Source organism: Hemitrygon akajei, chromosome 7 (genome assembly GCF_048418815.1).
Source record: "Hemitrygon akajei chromosome 7, sHemAka1.3, whole genome shotgun sequence".
Classification (NCBI taxonomy): Eukaryota; Metazoa; Chordata; class Chondrichthyes; order Myliobatiformes; family Dasyatidae; genus Hemitrygon; species Hemitrygon akajei.
The window spans coordinates 120,204,812-120,221,703 of NC_133130.1; the positions used below are offsets into that span (position 1 = coordinate 120,204,812).

General features: G+C 46.1%; 1 protein-coding gene across 1 annotated transcript; it reads left to right on the forward strand.

The window, feature by feature from the left end:
- Positions 1-11,338: 11,338 nt before the first annotated feature.
- On the forward strand, positions 11,339-15,298 carry LOC140730869 (uncharacterized). The gene has a single exon (XM_073051844.1). The coding sequence runs from the start codon at positions 12,671-12,673 to the stop codon at positions 14,150-14,152; it is 1,482 nt and encodes a 493-aa protein (XP_072907945.1). The 5' UTR covers positions 11,339-12,670; the 3' UTR covers positions 14,153-15,298.
- Positions 15,299-16,892: the final 1,594 nt, after the last annotated feature.

Sequence of the window (16,892 nt, forward strand, 5' to 3'; positions counted from 1 at the left end):
CGTGCCTTACGGACTGGCACAGAAAACACTGGCATGTCACCCATGCTGCCTCTATACCCAGAAACCCCCACAAACGAGACCCATCTCATCCGTCAGTCTCAGCGATGTACCTTTGCTGATCAGCAGACAGAAAGCCCCCTGGGGACTCCGTACGGATAGTGGGGCTGGGTAAGAGGTCAATGACCAGGAATGTCCCAGGGTCCAAGCTCATCCCTCAGCAATCATCCCTCAGTCGGGGCAGATGCTGGTGAAATCACCAGCTGCTGATTCTCCCAAGTCTTTGGTGAACACATGCACAATTTTGGGAAAGGTCAGTGAGTCTTACGCCTGCTCATTAGATTGCTGCGTCACAGATGCCGAATGTAGAAGCATGGAGATTTCTGGGTAGACAAGGTGACATTAAAGTGTCTGCAAGCAATGGTTCCATGCCACATACCTCAAAAACAGTCAATGCATTTATATAGAACACTCAGTAGCTACTTTAACACAACAAGCTCCCACAAACAATGTACTCAATATCAAAAGGCATTCCGTGTGTTAAATGTCAAAGACCATTCCACTTACAAATGCGGATAGAAAACACGAGAGATTCTGCAGATGCTGGAAATATAGAACAGTACACACAAAGTGCTGGAGGAACTCAGCAGGTCAGCATGCGTGCAGGAGGCAGCGCCAATGCAGTTGTCGATGTAGCGAAGGAAAAGAGGGGTATGGATACCCGTATAGACTTGGAACATGGACTATTCCACAAAGCCAACAAAAAGACATGCATAGCTGGGACCCATGCGGGTGCCCATGGCTACACCTTTGGTTTGGAGGAAGTGTAAGAACTAATTCCGCTAGACGGAGGAGAGTGGTGGTAGAGGGGAATTGGTTAGGTCTGGAATCCAAAAAGAAGCGGAGAGCTTGAGACCTTCCTGGTGAGGGATGGAGGTATATAGGGACTGGACGTTCATGGTGAAAATAAGGCAGTGGGGGCCAGGGAACTTAAAATCATTGAAAAAATTCAAAGCGTGAGAAGTGTCACGAACATAGGTGGGAGGGGATTGAACAAGGGGGGGATAAATCAGTGTCAAGGTATGCAGAAATGAGTTCAGTGGAGCAGGAGCAAGCTGAGACAATGGGTCTACCTGGACAGGCAGGTTTGTGGATCTTGGGTAGGAGGTAGAAACGGGAAGTGCGGGGTGTGGGAACTATGAGGTTGGTGGCAGTGGATGAGAGATCCCCAGAGCTGATAAGGTTGGTGATGGTATGGGAGACAGTGGCCTGGTGCTCCTTAGTGGGATCATGGTCAAGGGTCAAATAAGAGGAGGTATCAGAGAGTTGTCGCTGTGCCTCATCCAGGTAGAGGTCAGTATGCCAGACTACAACAGCACCCCCCTTATCAGCGGGTTTTATAGTGAGGTTGGGATTGGTGCGGAGGGAGTGGGGGGCAGAGCAATCGGAAGGAGTGAGGTTGGAATTGGAACAAGGCGTGGTGAAGTCGAGACAGTTGATGTCCCGTCAGCAATTAGCAGCCTGCATGCATGCTGAGCTCATTGACTTCATTAACTTTGCCTTCAACTTTCACCCTGCCCTCAAATTTACCTGGTCCATTTCCGACACCTCCCTCCCCTTTCTAGATCTTTCTGACTCCATCTCTGGAGACAGCTTATCTACTGATATCTACAATAAGCCTACAGACTCTCAGAGCTACCTGGACTATTCCTCTTCCCACCCTGTCTCTTGCAAAAATGCTATCCCCTTCTTGCAATTACTCCGTCTCCGCTGCATCTGCTCTCAGGATGAGGCTTTTCATTCCAGGATGAAGGAGATCTCTTCCTTTTTTAAACAAAGGGGCTTCCCTTCTTCCACCATCAACTCTGTTCTCAAACACATCTCTCCCATTTCCCACACATCTGCCCTCACCCCATCCCCTACCACCCCACCAGCCTCCGGGTCCAATGTATAATTCTCCGTAACTTACGCCACCTCCAATGGGATCCCACTACCAAGCACATCTTTCCCTCCCTCCCCTTCCGCTTTCCACAGGGATCACTCCCTACGCAACTCCCTTGTCCATTCATTCCCCCCCATCCCTTCCCACCGATCTCCCTCCTGGCACTTATCCTTGTAAGCAGAACAAGTGCTACACCTGCCCTTACACTTCTTCCCTCACCACCATTCAGGGCCCCAGACAGTCCTTCCAGGTGAGGCAACACTTCACCTGTAAGTCGGCTGGTGTGATATACTGCATCTGGCGCTCCCGGTGTGGCCTTTTATATATTGGTGAGACCCAACACAGACTGGGAGACTGTTTCGCTGAACACCTATGGTCTGTCCACCAGAGAAAGCAGGATCTCCCAAATGGCCACACATTATAATTTTACATCCCATTCCCATTCTGCTATGTCTATCTATAGCCTCCTCCACTGACAAAATGAAGCCACACTCATGTTGGAGGAACAACACCTTATATACCGTCTGGGTAGCCTCCAACCTGATGGCATGAACATTGACTTCTCTAACTTCCGTTAATGCCCTCCCCTACCCTTCTTACCCCATCCCTGATATATTTAGTTTCCCCCCTTTTTTTCTCTCTCTCTGCCCATCACTCTGCCTGTTCTCCATCTCCCTCTGGTACTCCCCTCCCCCTTTCTTTCTTCCTAGGCCTCCCATCCCATGATCCTTTCCCTTCTCCAGCTCTGTATCCCTTTTGCCAATCACCTTTTCAGCTCTCAGCTTCACCTCACCCCCTCTGGTCTGCTATCATTTTGCAATTCCCCCCCCCTCCTACTTTCAAATCTCTTACTACCTTTCAGTTAGTCCTGATGAAGAGTCTTGGCCCAATATGTCGACAGTGCTTCTCCCTATAGATGCTGCCTGGCCCGCTGTGTTTCACTAGCATTTTGTGTGTGTTGCTTGAATTTCCAGCATCTGCAGGTTTCCTTGTGTCTGCTTCTTAAATACCCCTAATGTTTTAGATTCTACCACTATCCCTGGCAAGCCATTCTAGGCACTCACAACTCTCTGTGTAAAAAAACCCCTGATGTCTCCCCTAAACTTCACTCCCTTAATTTTGTACATATACCCTCTGGTGTTTGCTATTGGTGCCCTTGGAAACAGGTACTGACTATCCACCCTATCTATGCCTTTCATAATCTTGTAGACCTCTATCAAGTCCCCTCTTATTCTTTTACGCTCCAAAGAGAAAAGTCCCAGCTCTGCTGACCTTGCTTCATATGACTTGTTCTCCATACCAGGCAACATCCTGGTAAATCTCCTCTGCACCCTCTCCATAGCTTCCACATCCTTCCTATAATGAGGTGACCAGAATTGAACACAATACTCTACGTGCGGTCTCACCAGAGATTTGTAGAGTTGCAACATGACCTCTCTACTCTTGAACTCAATCCCCCTGTTAATGAAGCCTGGCATCCCATAGGCCTTCTTAACTACCCTATCAACCTGTGCAGCAACCTTGAGGGATGTATGGATTTGAACCCCAATGTCCCTTTGTTCATCCACACTCTTAAGTAACTGACCATTAATCCTGTACTCAGTCTTCTGGTTTGTCCTTCCAAAATGCATCACTTCACACTTATCTGGATTGAACTCCATCTGCCATTTTTCTGCCCAACTCTGCAGCCTGCCTATATCCTCTTCTAACCTTCGACAACCTGCAGCTCAATCCACAACTCCTTCAATCTTCGTGTCATCTGCAAGCTTACTCACCCGTCCTTCTGCCTCTAAATCCAGGTCATTTATAAAAATCACAAACAGCAGGGGTCCCAGGACAGATCCCTGCGGCACTCCACTAGTCACCGACTTCCAGGCAGAATACTTTCCTTCCACAACTACCCTCTGCTTTTTTCCTTTAAGCCAATTTTTTTATCCAAACAGCCAAGGTTCCACTTATCCCATGCCTCATGACTTTCTGGATGAGTCTCTCATGAAGGACCTTGTCAAATGCCTTGCTAAAGTCCATGTAGACCACATCCACTCCCCTACCCTCATCAATTTCTTTTGTTACCTCTTCAATATACTCAATCAGGCTCGTGAGGCACGATCTTCCCTTCACAAAGCCATGTTGACTTATCCATGAGTAGACTGTACTTCTCCAAATGCTCGCAGATCCTATCCATAAGAATCCTTTCCAGTAGTTTGCAGACCACTGACATAAGACTCACCGGTCTATAGTCCCCAGATTTCTCCCTATTACCTTTTTTAATCAAGGGAACTGCATTTGCGATTCTCCAGTCCTCCAGCACTTCCCCTGTAGCCAAAGAAGATTCAAAGATCATAGCTAATGCTCCAGCGATCTCTTCTCTCACTTCCCACAGCAACCTGGGGTATATCATATCTGGCCCGGGGGACTTATCAATCTTGATGTTTTTAAGAAGATCCAGCACTTCTTCCATAATCTCCACATTGTCCAGCATACAGGCCTGCTCTATTTCAACCTCACCCTGATCAAGAAATATTGAAGCAACGTATTCATTTAGGACCTCCCCAACCTCCTCCGCCTCCAGGCACATGTTGCCCTCTTTATCCTTTAGTGGTCCCACCTTCGTTCTCGTCATCCTCCTGTTCTTCACATATGCATAGAACACCTTGGGGTTCTCCTTAATCCTACATGCCAAGGCCTTCTCATGCCCCCTTCAAGCTCTCCTGACTCCTTTCTTTAGCTCCTTCCTGGCTACCCTATATTTCTAATGAGCCCCTCCTACTTCCTGCTTCTTATATCTAACATATGGTTCCTTTTCCCTCTTGACAAGTTGCCTCACATGTTTCGTCAGCCACGGTTCCTTTTTCCTACCATTTTTTCCTTGCCTCAGTGGGACAAACCTATCCTGAACCCAGCTCAAGTGGTCCCTAAACTTCTCCCACATTACTTCTGTGCTTTCCCCTTTGAACATCTGTTTCCAATTTATTCTTGCTAGTTCCTGCCTCATCCCTTCAGTTAGCCTTTCCCCAGTTAAGAACTTTACCATTTCGTCTGATTTTATCCCTTTCCATAGCTATGCTGAAGCTAAGGGAGTTGTGGTCACTCTCACCAAAATGCTCCCCCACCAAGAGGTCTGTCACCTGACCAGGTTCATTACCCAGAACTAGATCCAGTATAGCCTCTCCTCTCGTCAGCCTGTCCACATACTGTGTCAGGAATCCTTCTTGAACACACCTGACAAATTCAGCCCCATCTATCCCCCTTGCACTCAGGAGGTGCCAGTCAATATGAGGGAAGTTGAAATCACCCATAACTACTACCCTGTATTTCCTGCACCGTTCTAAAATCTGCCTACTTATCTGCTCCTCGGTGTCCCGAGGGCTATTTGGGGGCCTATAGACTACTCCCAGCACAGTGATTGATCCCTTCCTATTTCTGACTTCCACCCAGACCGACTCAGTGGACACTCCCTCTGCAGCATCCTCCCTTTCTATAGCCGTGATACTATCCCTGACCAGCAATGCCACTCCCCCACCTTTTCTACCTCCTATCCTATTCCTTTTAAAACACCCGAACCCCAGGACCTGCATCAGCCAATCCTGCCCTTACTCCAACCAAGTTTCAGTAACGGCCACAACATCGTAGTTCCACGTACTAATCCATACTCTAAGTTCACCCTCCTTGTTCCTAATACTCCTAGCACTGAAATAGACACATTTCAACCCCTTTAACTGGCTACAATTATGTTCTGTCCCCTACCTGTCCTTCCTCATCAACCCAGAATTCTTAGCATCATGCCCTTGTCCTTCTACCTTAATGCCTGCACTCACATTCTGATTCCCACCCCTCTGCCAAACTAGTTTAAAACCTCCCCAACAGCTCTATCAAACCTGCCCACCAGGATATTGGTCCCCATGGGATTCAAGTGCAGCCCGTCCTTTTTGTACAGGTCACATCTGCCCCAAAAGATGTCCCAATGATCCAGAAATCTGAATCCCTGCCTTCTGCTCCATTCCCTCAGCCACGCATTTATCCTCCACCTCATTCTATTTCTATTTTCACTGTCACGTGGTACAGGCAGTAATCCCGAGATTACTACCTTTGAGGTCCTGCTTTTCAACTTCCTTCCTAATTCCCTGTAGTCTTCTTTCAGGACCTCTTCCCTTTTCCTACCTATGTCATTGGTACCAATATGTACCACGACCTCTGGCTGTTCTCCCTCCCACCACAGGATATCTTGGATGTGATCAGAAACATCCCAGACCCTGGCACCTGGGAACAAACTGCCATCTGAGTTTCTTTCCTGCATCCACAGAATCGCCTGTCTGACCCCATGACTATGACCCCATGATCATTACTGCCTTCCTCTTCCTTTCCCTATCATTCTGAGCCACAGGGCCAGACTCTGTGCCAGAGGCACGGCCATTGTCACTTCCCCCAGGTAGGCTGTTCCCCCCCCCCCCCCAACAGTACTCAAACAGGAGTACTTATTATCAAGGGATACAGCCACAGGGGTACTCTCTAGTACCTGACTCTTCACCTTCCCTCTCCTGACTGTGACCCATTTCTCTGTCCCCCGTGGCCCCGGAGTGACCACCCGCCTGTAACTCCTCTCTATCACCTCTTCACTCTCCCTGACCAGACTAAAGTCATCGAGCTGCATCGCCAGCTAACATGGTCCCTTAGGAGTTGCATCTCGATGCACCAGGTGCAGATGTGGCTGTCTGGGACACCGGGAGACTCCAGGACCTCCCACATCTGACACCAACCACAGAAAACCGGCCTCATACACATACTACTTCCTTTTGCGATCAACAACTGCCTCACCTCGTCCCATTACCGCTGAAGCCCGTTGAGCCAAAGCCCTCTCACTCTGCTGCCTCTCACTCTGCTGCCCGCTGGATATGGCTGCCTTCTTTTTAAACTGTTTGCGCACAACTGGCTGACGTCACGCACCTGCACAGTCTGGCCTCTCTCTTCCCGCGAGAACTCAAAATGCCTTCCCGCTGGAAATCCTTAGGTGCTCTCCTGCTGCCTTCTTGTTCTGAATCAAAAACTTCTGAGCTCAGTTCAGGCATTGGGACACAACATCAGATTCTCTGTGTCAGAATGGGTCAATTCTGCCCTTCATCAATCCATGACTTGGCTCAGTTGGTATCTCTGCATTAGTATAGCTTCATATTCTGGGCATGTCCCACAGACCTAAGAGCACTTTGTATTTACACACTACTTCTGATTATTGTGATCCACGTGGCATTGATGGCGGTAAACTCAGAGTCAGCAATGCCATTGAACTTCAAAACCAGCTGATTAGGCTTTCTTGTTGGAGATTTGACAAGGTGTGGCACTTTTGTGGTGTGAATGTTACAGGTCACTTGTTCCCCAGTTCATTATTATGCAGCCAGAGAGATTAAAAGAAAAACATTTTCTCAGTGGCAGACAGTCAGAATGACAGGATGTTGAACAAAGGTGAGTTCTTAACTGAGCAAAGGTGATAGTGATTTTGTTGACTATCCATTTCTCTCCATAGATCAAGATGTACAAACAAGCTGGATGAACTCAGCAGGTTGGGCAGTATCCGTTGAAAGAAGCAGTCAACGTTTCAGGTCGAGACCCTTCATCAGGACTAAAGAAGGACGGGGCAGGGGCCCTATAAAGAAGGTGGAGAGAGGGTGGAAACCAATCAGAGGAAAGATCAAGGGGTGGGGGAGAGGAAGCAGGGAGGGGATAGGCAGGAGAGGTGAACAAGGAATCTAAGGGGAAAGCACTATGGGTAGCAGAAGAAGGCAGAGTCATGAGAGGTGATAGGCAGCTAGAAGAGGAGACAGAGTGAAGGTGGGATGGGGGAAGGGAGAGGGAGGGAATTACCGGAAGTTGGAGAATTCGATGTTCATACCAAGGAGCTGGAGCCTCTCCCCACCTTCTTTATAGGGCCCCTGCCCCCTCCTTCTTTAGTCCTGACAAAGGATCTCGACTTGAAACGTTGACTGCTTCTTTCAACAGATGCTGCCCGACCTGCTGAGTTCATCCAGCTTGTTTGTACATCTTGATTTGACCACAGCATCTGCAGTGTACTTTGTATTTTCTCTCCGTAGATGCTGCCTGACCTGCTGAGTTCATCCAGAGTTTTGTGTGTGGCTGGATGGAATAAGTGTGTTAGACAATAGACAGTAGGTGCAGGAGTAGGCCATTCGGCCCTTCTAGCCAGCACCGCCATTCACTGTGATTTACTGTGTTGTTTTTAGACAAAAAGAAGGTACTTTTGGAGTACCACAGGGATCAGTTCTTGGCCATAGTTGTTTAATGACCAGGAGGAGGGAATGAGATACAAGATGCCTAAGTCTACTGATGGTGCAGAAACAGTGAAAGGAAATCTGATGATAACATTGCAAATCTGCATCAAGATAGCACCTGGGCTTCTACTGCACAGAGTAGAGATTAGGAATGGAGTGGTGTAATTACCTTTGTACTGGGTGTTGGTGAGACCACACCTGGAATTCTGTGTGTGACTTTGGTCCCTGAGGTAAAAGAAACGTTAACAGGAGATTCACCAGAGAAGTTCCTGGAATGATCTACCAGCAGAGGTGAGACAATTTGAACTTAAAACATATTCACATACAATCTGAAGGGGGCTTGACACAGCATTAGTTGAACTTGTTGATAGGGTATCCCTTTTAATCTGTGAGAAAGCCATGGACAGGGGTGATTGCTGAAAAACAATGGTACACTATGGAGACGTGTGAAAATCTTTGGAATTCTACATTTGAGTGTATAACCTCTGGGATTCTCTGCCCTTGAAGGTGGGGTGGCTGGGTGGATGGGTATATCTGAGCTGGAGATAGATAAATATTTAAGCAAGCAAGGAACTGAGAGGTAGGGGGTCGGGCACAGGAACTGGGATCAGTGAAGATCAGCCGCCATCAGTTGAACAATCATAAGACCATGAGACATAGGAGCATTATTAGGCTATTCGGCTCATCGAGTATGCTCCACCATTCTATCATGGCTTGTTTATAATCCCTGTCAATCTCATTCTGCTGCCTTCTTCACATACCCCTTACTGGCCTTATTAGTCAACAACCTCCAGTTTAAATATACCCAATGACTTGGCATCCCCAGCCTCTCGGCAAAGAATTACACAGATACACAAGGCACTGGCTAAATAAACTCCTTCACATGTCTGCTCTTGAGGGACATCCCTCTATTCTGAGGCTGTGTCCTCTGGTCCTAGTCTCCCTCACTATACGAAACACCCTCCCCACATCCACTATAAATAGGCCTTTCAATATTTGAGATTCTCCTCAATCTTTTAAACTCCAGTGGGTATAGACTCAGAACCATGAAATGCTCCTGTTATGGTTTCAGCAACAATAAATATATGAGTGAGGCAGGGGTTTTTATGACAAATAAAAAATTTATTAAACACTGAAAAACAAACCCCCAAAAGTAAACAAATCACTAACGTAACTGGAAATCAGCTGCTGTGAAACAGTCCTTAAAGCAATGAAGCTTAAACAGTTTTTAAAACGATGCTGCAAAAACAGTTCTTCAAAGTAGTATTGCAAAAGTTCAAAATGCTTACAGTCCATTTAAGGGAGAGACTTTTTAAGACGATTTAAATTCTCTTTCACGTCGTGTTGTTGTGGTTCCCAGTCGAACTACTTTTCCCACGAAGAATTTACGAAGATGGAAAATGAAACGGCTTAAAGGCACTGACCTTTCCTTTACAAAACTGTTCCCAATCCTTTCTGCTATTCACAGGGATTAACACAGGGACAGTCAACGAATTCCTTCCGAATGAGGATCAGACAAGGTCGAACCTGTTTCACCGTCAAAATCGACTTTCCTCGATCTTTTAGCTCCCGAACTCTGACCTTCACTCTCCACTGACTTTTAAACAGCAGTATTATAAAGAAACTGCTGGCAATGACCTTTTAAACTTTAGGCATTAAATAAAACTCCATCTTTCAACTAAACTGCGTCATAACATTAAATCACGCAGTGGCATGAAGTCAACATGGCAAATCCAGCCACGAACTGCCCCTCCTCACAGGGAGGGGTCCTCCTTTTATACCCTGTAAAAAAAACCTGTCACATGACCTCTACTGGCGGGAAAATGACGTCACTCTACCATCACAAGACCATTACCTCAAGTCCAGTATAGCTTCAACACCTGTCATGTGACAAGTACACCACTGTCACATGTCACGGGTACGTAACACTCCTTATACTTTAACCCTTTCAGTCCTGGAATAATTCTCTGGATCCTCAAACCTCTCTCATCCACACTCACTCTGGAACAATCTGTTACACCTCCCCGCCCCCAAAGAACTCTGAAACTTCATACTTCTCCTTAATAATGAACTCTAACATATTCCCAAACACAAGAATCCACCTAACTGTCCTATAATTTCCTTTCTTTTGCCTTCCTTCCTTCTTAAAGAGTGGTGTAAAATTTCCAATTTTGCAGCCTTCCAGAACCATTTCAGAATCTAGTGATTCTTGAAAGATCCTTGATAATGCCTCCACAGTCTCTTCAGCTGCCTCTTTCTGAGTGTAGTCTATCAGGTTCAGGTGACTTATCAATCTTCAGACCTTTCAGCTCCCCAAGCACCTTCTTCCTAAGTACACTCACTTCTGCCCCCGACACTCTCGATTTTCTGGTATACTGCTGGTGTCTTCCAGTGAAGATTGATACAAAGTGACATTTTCAGTGGTCCAATATCCACCCTTTATATTGTGGAAAAAATAACCTTTTGGTGTCCTTCCTTTATATTATTGACTGGCCTATATCTCATCCTCTCTCGTTGTGTATTAGTTGCTTCTGTTGGTTTAATAAAAGCTTCCCAATCCTCTAACTTCCCACTAATTTTAGCAATATTATGTGCTCCCCCTTTTTCTTTCATGCTGTCTATGACTCCCTTGTCAGCCATAGTTGCCTAATCCTCCCTTCAGAATACTTCTTCGGGATGCATCTACCCTGCACTTTCCAAATTGCTCCCAGAAATTCCAGCCATTGCTTTTCTGCCCAGTTCCCTTCCAATCAATTTTGACCAACTCCTCTCTCATATTTCTGTAGTTATCTTTCATGTGTATATAGTTAAATGATCTCACTTTTAATTAATTCATTACCTCAATTATTGCAATTGGTTTATATTTGCACTTGCAGAGTTTATTGTCTTCTGTATTCTGTTCATCTTGCATTGATCCTGCTACAGTTACCATTCTACAGATTTATTGAGTAAGCCCAGAAGATAAATCTCAGGATTGTATGTGGTGATATATATGTACACACACACACTTCGATAATAACATTCACTTGAAATCCACTCACCCAGAAACCAGCAGCTTCTGGATTCGCCGCCGCTAACCCGGCGATCAAATGCGCAGGCGTCAGGGTCAATGAGCGGTTCCCTGATATCGCGCATGCGCTCAGTTCACGAAAGGCTCTGGAAGTTCTATAGCAGGTAGGAGTGGGGGTTTTCATCGGTACCGGCGTCTGCACTTGACTGAGGGACAATTGCTGTGAGCAATTGTGACGGGACACGTCGTGGTCCCGCACCCCGGGTCACTTCGGCCTTCTCTCTCGTTCAGCCCCACATTCCGAATCTGAGCCCTGGGGAGCTTTGTGCTGAGCGAAGGTACTGGCGCCATTTCTGCGGCGCATGCGCTTCCCTGGGACCCTGACGAACAGACTGCTCTCGATCGTGGGGGGCTGTGGATTAAGAGGCGGCCATGGATGACACTTCCAACGCTTTCCGTGCCAGTGCGTAGGGCTGGTTTAGAAGTGCTGGCAGCGGACAGATTTCACAGACACTTCAGGCGCTCCAGCTGTCTGAATCCAAGCATTACGAACTCGGAACAAAACTATGCCTAGTTAGCTGATACTGTCCTCAAGCTTGTGTTGAACCTTGCTGTAACTGTGATTTCACCATATAGACCAACATTATCTCATCTGAAATGCTGACTTTCATTTTTGTAAATTACAGGTTAGAAATTGAAAAGAATTTGTGCACGGGAATCTCAAACGCAACAACACGTCAGTTTTCCTGTCTCTGTCCAGATATTTAAAGAGTGACCAGATATTCCCTTTGGAACACCAATATATCTGTTGTTGATCGTTGGAGATGAAAAAGTATCTCATCTCAGCTGGAAATGTGTTTTGTCTGAAATGGTTTACTGTTGAAACTCAATGAAATCAACAGGAACCGGGTGCTGAGAACACACCTGCAGTTGTTCACTAGAGATCAGTTCTTCAACTGCATTGATTGTGAGAGATTCACCATGTCTGACATTTGACTTAATGCATTGCTAGAGAATTGATAACTAGAAGACATAATTCTCCTTTTCTCATTGTGGGACAGTATTCACTCATCAGCTGACCTGTGGACACAGCAGTGAGTTCACACTGAGGTGAGGCCATTCACCTGCCCTGTGTGTCAAAAAGGATCTACTCAGTCATCCAACCTGAGATAATATCAGCAAGTTCTCTCCGTAGTGAGATGGTTCACCTGTTCTGAATTTGGGAAGTGATTCATTCTGATATCCAAACTGGCAACACATTAGAAAATACACACCGGTGAGAGATTGATTGCCTGCTCAAACTCTACAAAGGGATTCACTCACTCATCCCACATACAGATTGTTCACACTGGGGAGAGGCCATTTACCTATTCATACTGTGGAAAGGGGTTCACTCGGTAATCTAGCCTATTAGCACATCAGTCAGTTCAGACACAGGAGATGCAGTTCCACTGCTCAGACTGTGGGAAGGAATTCACTCATTCATCCAGCTTACAGAGACACAAGCGAGTTCATACTGGGGAGAGGCCATTCACCTGCTCAGACTGTGGGAAGGGATTCACTCAGTCATCCCACCTCCAGAGGCACCAGCACATTCACACTGGGACGAGGCCTTTCACCTGCTCAGAATGTGGGAAAGGATTCACCCAGTCATCTGAACTGAAGGTACATCAGCGAGTTCATACCGGGCAGAGACCGTTCACCTGCTCAGATTGTGGAAAGGGATTCCTTCAGTCATCCCACTTAAAGACACACCAATCAGTTCACACTGGGGAAAGGCCATTCACCTGCTCAGATTGTGGGAAGGGATTCACTCTGCTATCTCACCTACATACACACCAGCGAGTCCACACAGGGGAGAGGCCATTTATCTGCTCAGACTGTGGGAAGGGATTCTCTCACTCATCCCACCTACAGCGACATCAGCGAATCCACACTGGTGGGAGGCCATTCACCTGCTCAGATTGTGGGAAGGGATTCACTCAATCATCTCACTTACAGACACACCAGTCAGTTCACTCTGGGGAGAGGCCGTTCACCTGCTCAGATTGTGGAAAAGGATTCATTCAGTCATCTGACCTATTGGCACACCAGTCAGTTCACATTGGGGAGAGACTGTTCACCTGCTCAGATTGTGGAAAGGGATTCACTCGGTCATCTCAACTGAAGGTACATCGGCGAGTTCACACTGGGGAGAGGCCGTTCACCTGCTCTGAATGTGGGAAAGGATTCTCTCAATTATCCCACTTACGGGCACACCAACGAGTCCACACAGGAGAGAGACCATTCAACTGCTTAGATTGTGGAAAGGGATTCACTCACTCATCCCACCTGCAAAGACACCAGTCAGTTCACACTGAGAAGAAACCATTCACCTGCTCAGACTGTGGGAAGGGATTCACTCAGTCAGCTCAACTGAATGTACATCAACAATCTCACACTGGGGAGAAGCCATTCACCTGCTCAGACTGTGGGAAGGGATTCACTCAGTTATCCCACCTACAGAGGCACCAGTTAGTTCACACTGGGAAAAGGCCTTTCACCTGCTTAGCCTGTGGAAAGGGATTTACTCAGTCACCTCAACTGAAGGTACACCAACGAGTTCACACTGGGGAGAGACCATTTACCTGCTCAGATTGTGGGAAGGAATTCACTCAGTCATACCACCTACAGACACACCAATCAGTTCACACTGGGGAGAGGTTGTTCACCTGCCCAGTTTGTGGGAAAAGATTTATTCGGTCATCTCAACTGAAGGCGCATCATCAAATTCACAGCCGGTTGCGGCCATTTATCTCTTCTGTGTGTGGGAAGGGATTCACTCAGTCATCCAGCCTTCAGACACATCAGTCAGCTCACACTGGGGAGAGGCCATTCACCTGCTCAGACTGTGGGAAGGGTTCACTTTCTCACTTCAACTGAAGGTACATCAGCAACTTCACATGAGGGAATATCCATTCACCTGTTCAGACTGTGGAAAGGGATTCACTCGCGAGTTCAATTGGGTGAAAGCCTGTTCATCTGCTATGCATGTGGGAAGAGATTCACTCATTAATCTCAACTGAAGCTACATTCACTAGATCACACTGCAAGGCTTCACACCTGTCCTGTGTGATCGAAGATGTGATTCGGTCGTCCCAGCTGATGACAAATCACAAAGTTCACGTGGGATACAGTTTAATGAAGTCTATGTTGAATTTTTAACTATCACATTTGGTGAACACAGTTGCAAGTTCAAGAGTGACTGTTGGTGTCTAAGATTCTGCAGTTATTACTTCTGGTTTAAGATATCACTACGTACTGATTTAAATGACAACTCGCTGGTGGTCTCTGAAACACAAACAGCAAGTACTTTGATTTTCACATTTTGTCTGGTAAATGATCACTGCAAACAGTGACTTTGGCTTCCCTGTCAGAGTTTAGTGGAACGACCTGTACAATCTGGCATTTTTGTGGCGTCTCGAGTCTCGCAGGGGCAGGATGATTGCAGCATGTCCAGGCTGGAGCGGACTTGCAGGCAGCTTGAATTGGCGGAGCAGAGGCATGGAATGATCTGAGGTTTCATCAGTTTAAGAGCCAAGCCAAATTGGAAGTGCCAGGTAACTTGATGAGGCAAAATGAGGAGAGATCCGAGGTTTGATCAGTTCAAGAGCCGAGCTGAACTGTAATGATCAGGTACTGGCTGTAGTGAGGTGACCGAGGGCGAGGAATGACTCTAGGTTTGGACAATTTAAGCACCAGGCCAGATTGTAATTGTTAGGCTGTCAGGATCAGAGGCAAGAGATTTGGCTCACTGCTTCTGATTTGGCCTGCTCAACTCTGCTGCTCTGAGGCCTTCTGAATCAGCTACAGTAACGCCTGATGTTGTGAACTTCAGTTCTGAAAGTTGTCTCCACAATTGTTTTTGTTTCTTTGCACATTGGATGATTGACCATCTTTTTACAGGTTTTATTGGGGTTTTAGTTTTGTGGCTGACTATGGAGACAAATCTCAACATTTAATATTGTGGATCTATCAGAAATAAATGAGTTTTGTTTTAATTCAATGTACATTTGGTCCTTATTGACTTAGTAGTGCAGTCTGTGTGTAGTAGAGAGGCCATTCTGCCCCTCTGTTCCTAGTCAGTGTACTTTTCTGTATCTATCTTCACTTAGCTTCCCCTTAAATCCATCCCTGCTGTTCACCTCTGGCTGCTCCTGTAGTGATGGGTTCTGAATGGTCAGCACTCTAGATAAAGAAGTGACGTCACTGATCAAGTGGTCTCTGACAACTTGCACTTGGTCTTCCTTTGAAATTTATTTCCATGTGCACGAGGGCAACAGTGCAGCCCCTGTCACCGAACTGCTCTGAAACCTCTGCTCAGAATTGTCAACTTTATATAGATATTGACCAAATGAAAGTTTGTGCAGCTTTTAATCCTTATTTGCATACATAGAATATTTATCAAGATACATTCTTGCAGGGAGTGATAAACAACAAAATTACATGTGATTTAAGTCCTTTATTTGCATTTAAACTGATAAAAAGCAGCCAATTGTATCTTAGTTTTAGTTAGTAATTAGAAAATGTATGCATCTCACACCTTCAGTCGCATCTTTCTCTTGTCTTGGTCTGCTCATGTTCTTGGTGTCCATGATCTTCCAAGTACCTTGATCTGAACAGCTGCAGAGTATTTTAACTTTTGCTATGCCATGTCTGCCATTGGAGGGACCCCTTGATTGCCCTGCAGATTGAAGAAACTGATCTGAGATATTTCCCATCCCTAATCATCAGGATTGAGGAATTTTAACTCATATTTCCTGCTCTTTTCAACATTATGGTCCATTTTGTCTGTTTCCAATTGGTACGCAACAGTACAGTCCAAACTTAAAATACTTTTTCTGTCACAAAAATAAATAACTAAATGATACAATAGAGGAATAGTGAGATAATGTTCAGAAGTCTGATAGCGAAAGGGAAGGAATGTTTCTAAGTAATTGGGTGTGGGTCTTCAGGCTCCCGTACCTCCTCCTGATGACAGTAACTAGAAGAGGCCATGCCCTGGATGGTCCTTAATGATGGATACTGCCTGATTTCATACACCTCTATAAGCTTAACCCAATCCCAACCCTTGTTAGTTTTAGACCGTCCTACCCAGGGAAAAAGAGTAGTCCATATCTCCTAGTTTTAAACATTTGTTTTCCTACACCCCAAGGAGGAAAGAGTCAACCTGCTCAACTTCCCTCCAAACTCAGTCCTTAGAGTCCCAGCAGCATCCTTGGAAATCTCCTTTGCTCTCTAGCATAATGGCATCGTGGCGTTTTGCAGGAACCATTCACTTTGGACACACCGGTTCACTCCCATCCATTACCCTCCCTGTCATGGCATTTCCCCTGCAACCACATTGTTCTCATAAGTTATATGTCAAGAGTAGGGAATTTGAAAGTTCCTGTAAGAACCGAGGCCTGGTTTACACATTTAGGGAGCCTGATTATTCAGGGCTATTGAGGCTCGTGTTAAGAAGGAGGGCAATTTGAATCTAACAAGATGCATGAGAAATGCATGAGAACACAAGATAGAAATCAGGAGGTCTAAACAAAATTTTGTTGCTCTGGCTGAAAAGGCGAAGGAGAATCCCAAGGGCTTCTTTAGATATATTCAGGATAAAAGGTTAGCAAGGGAG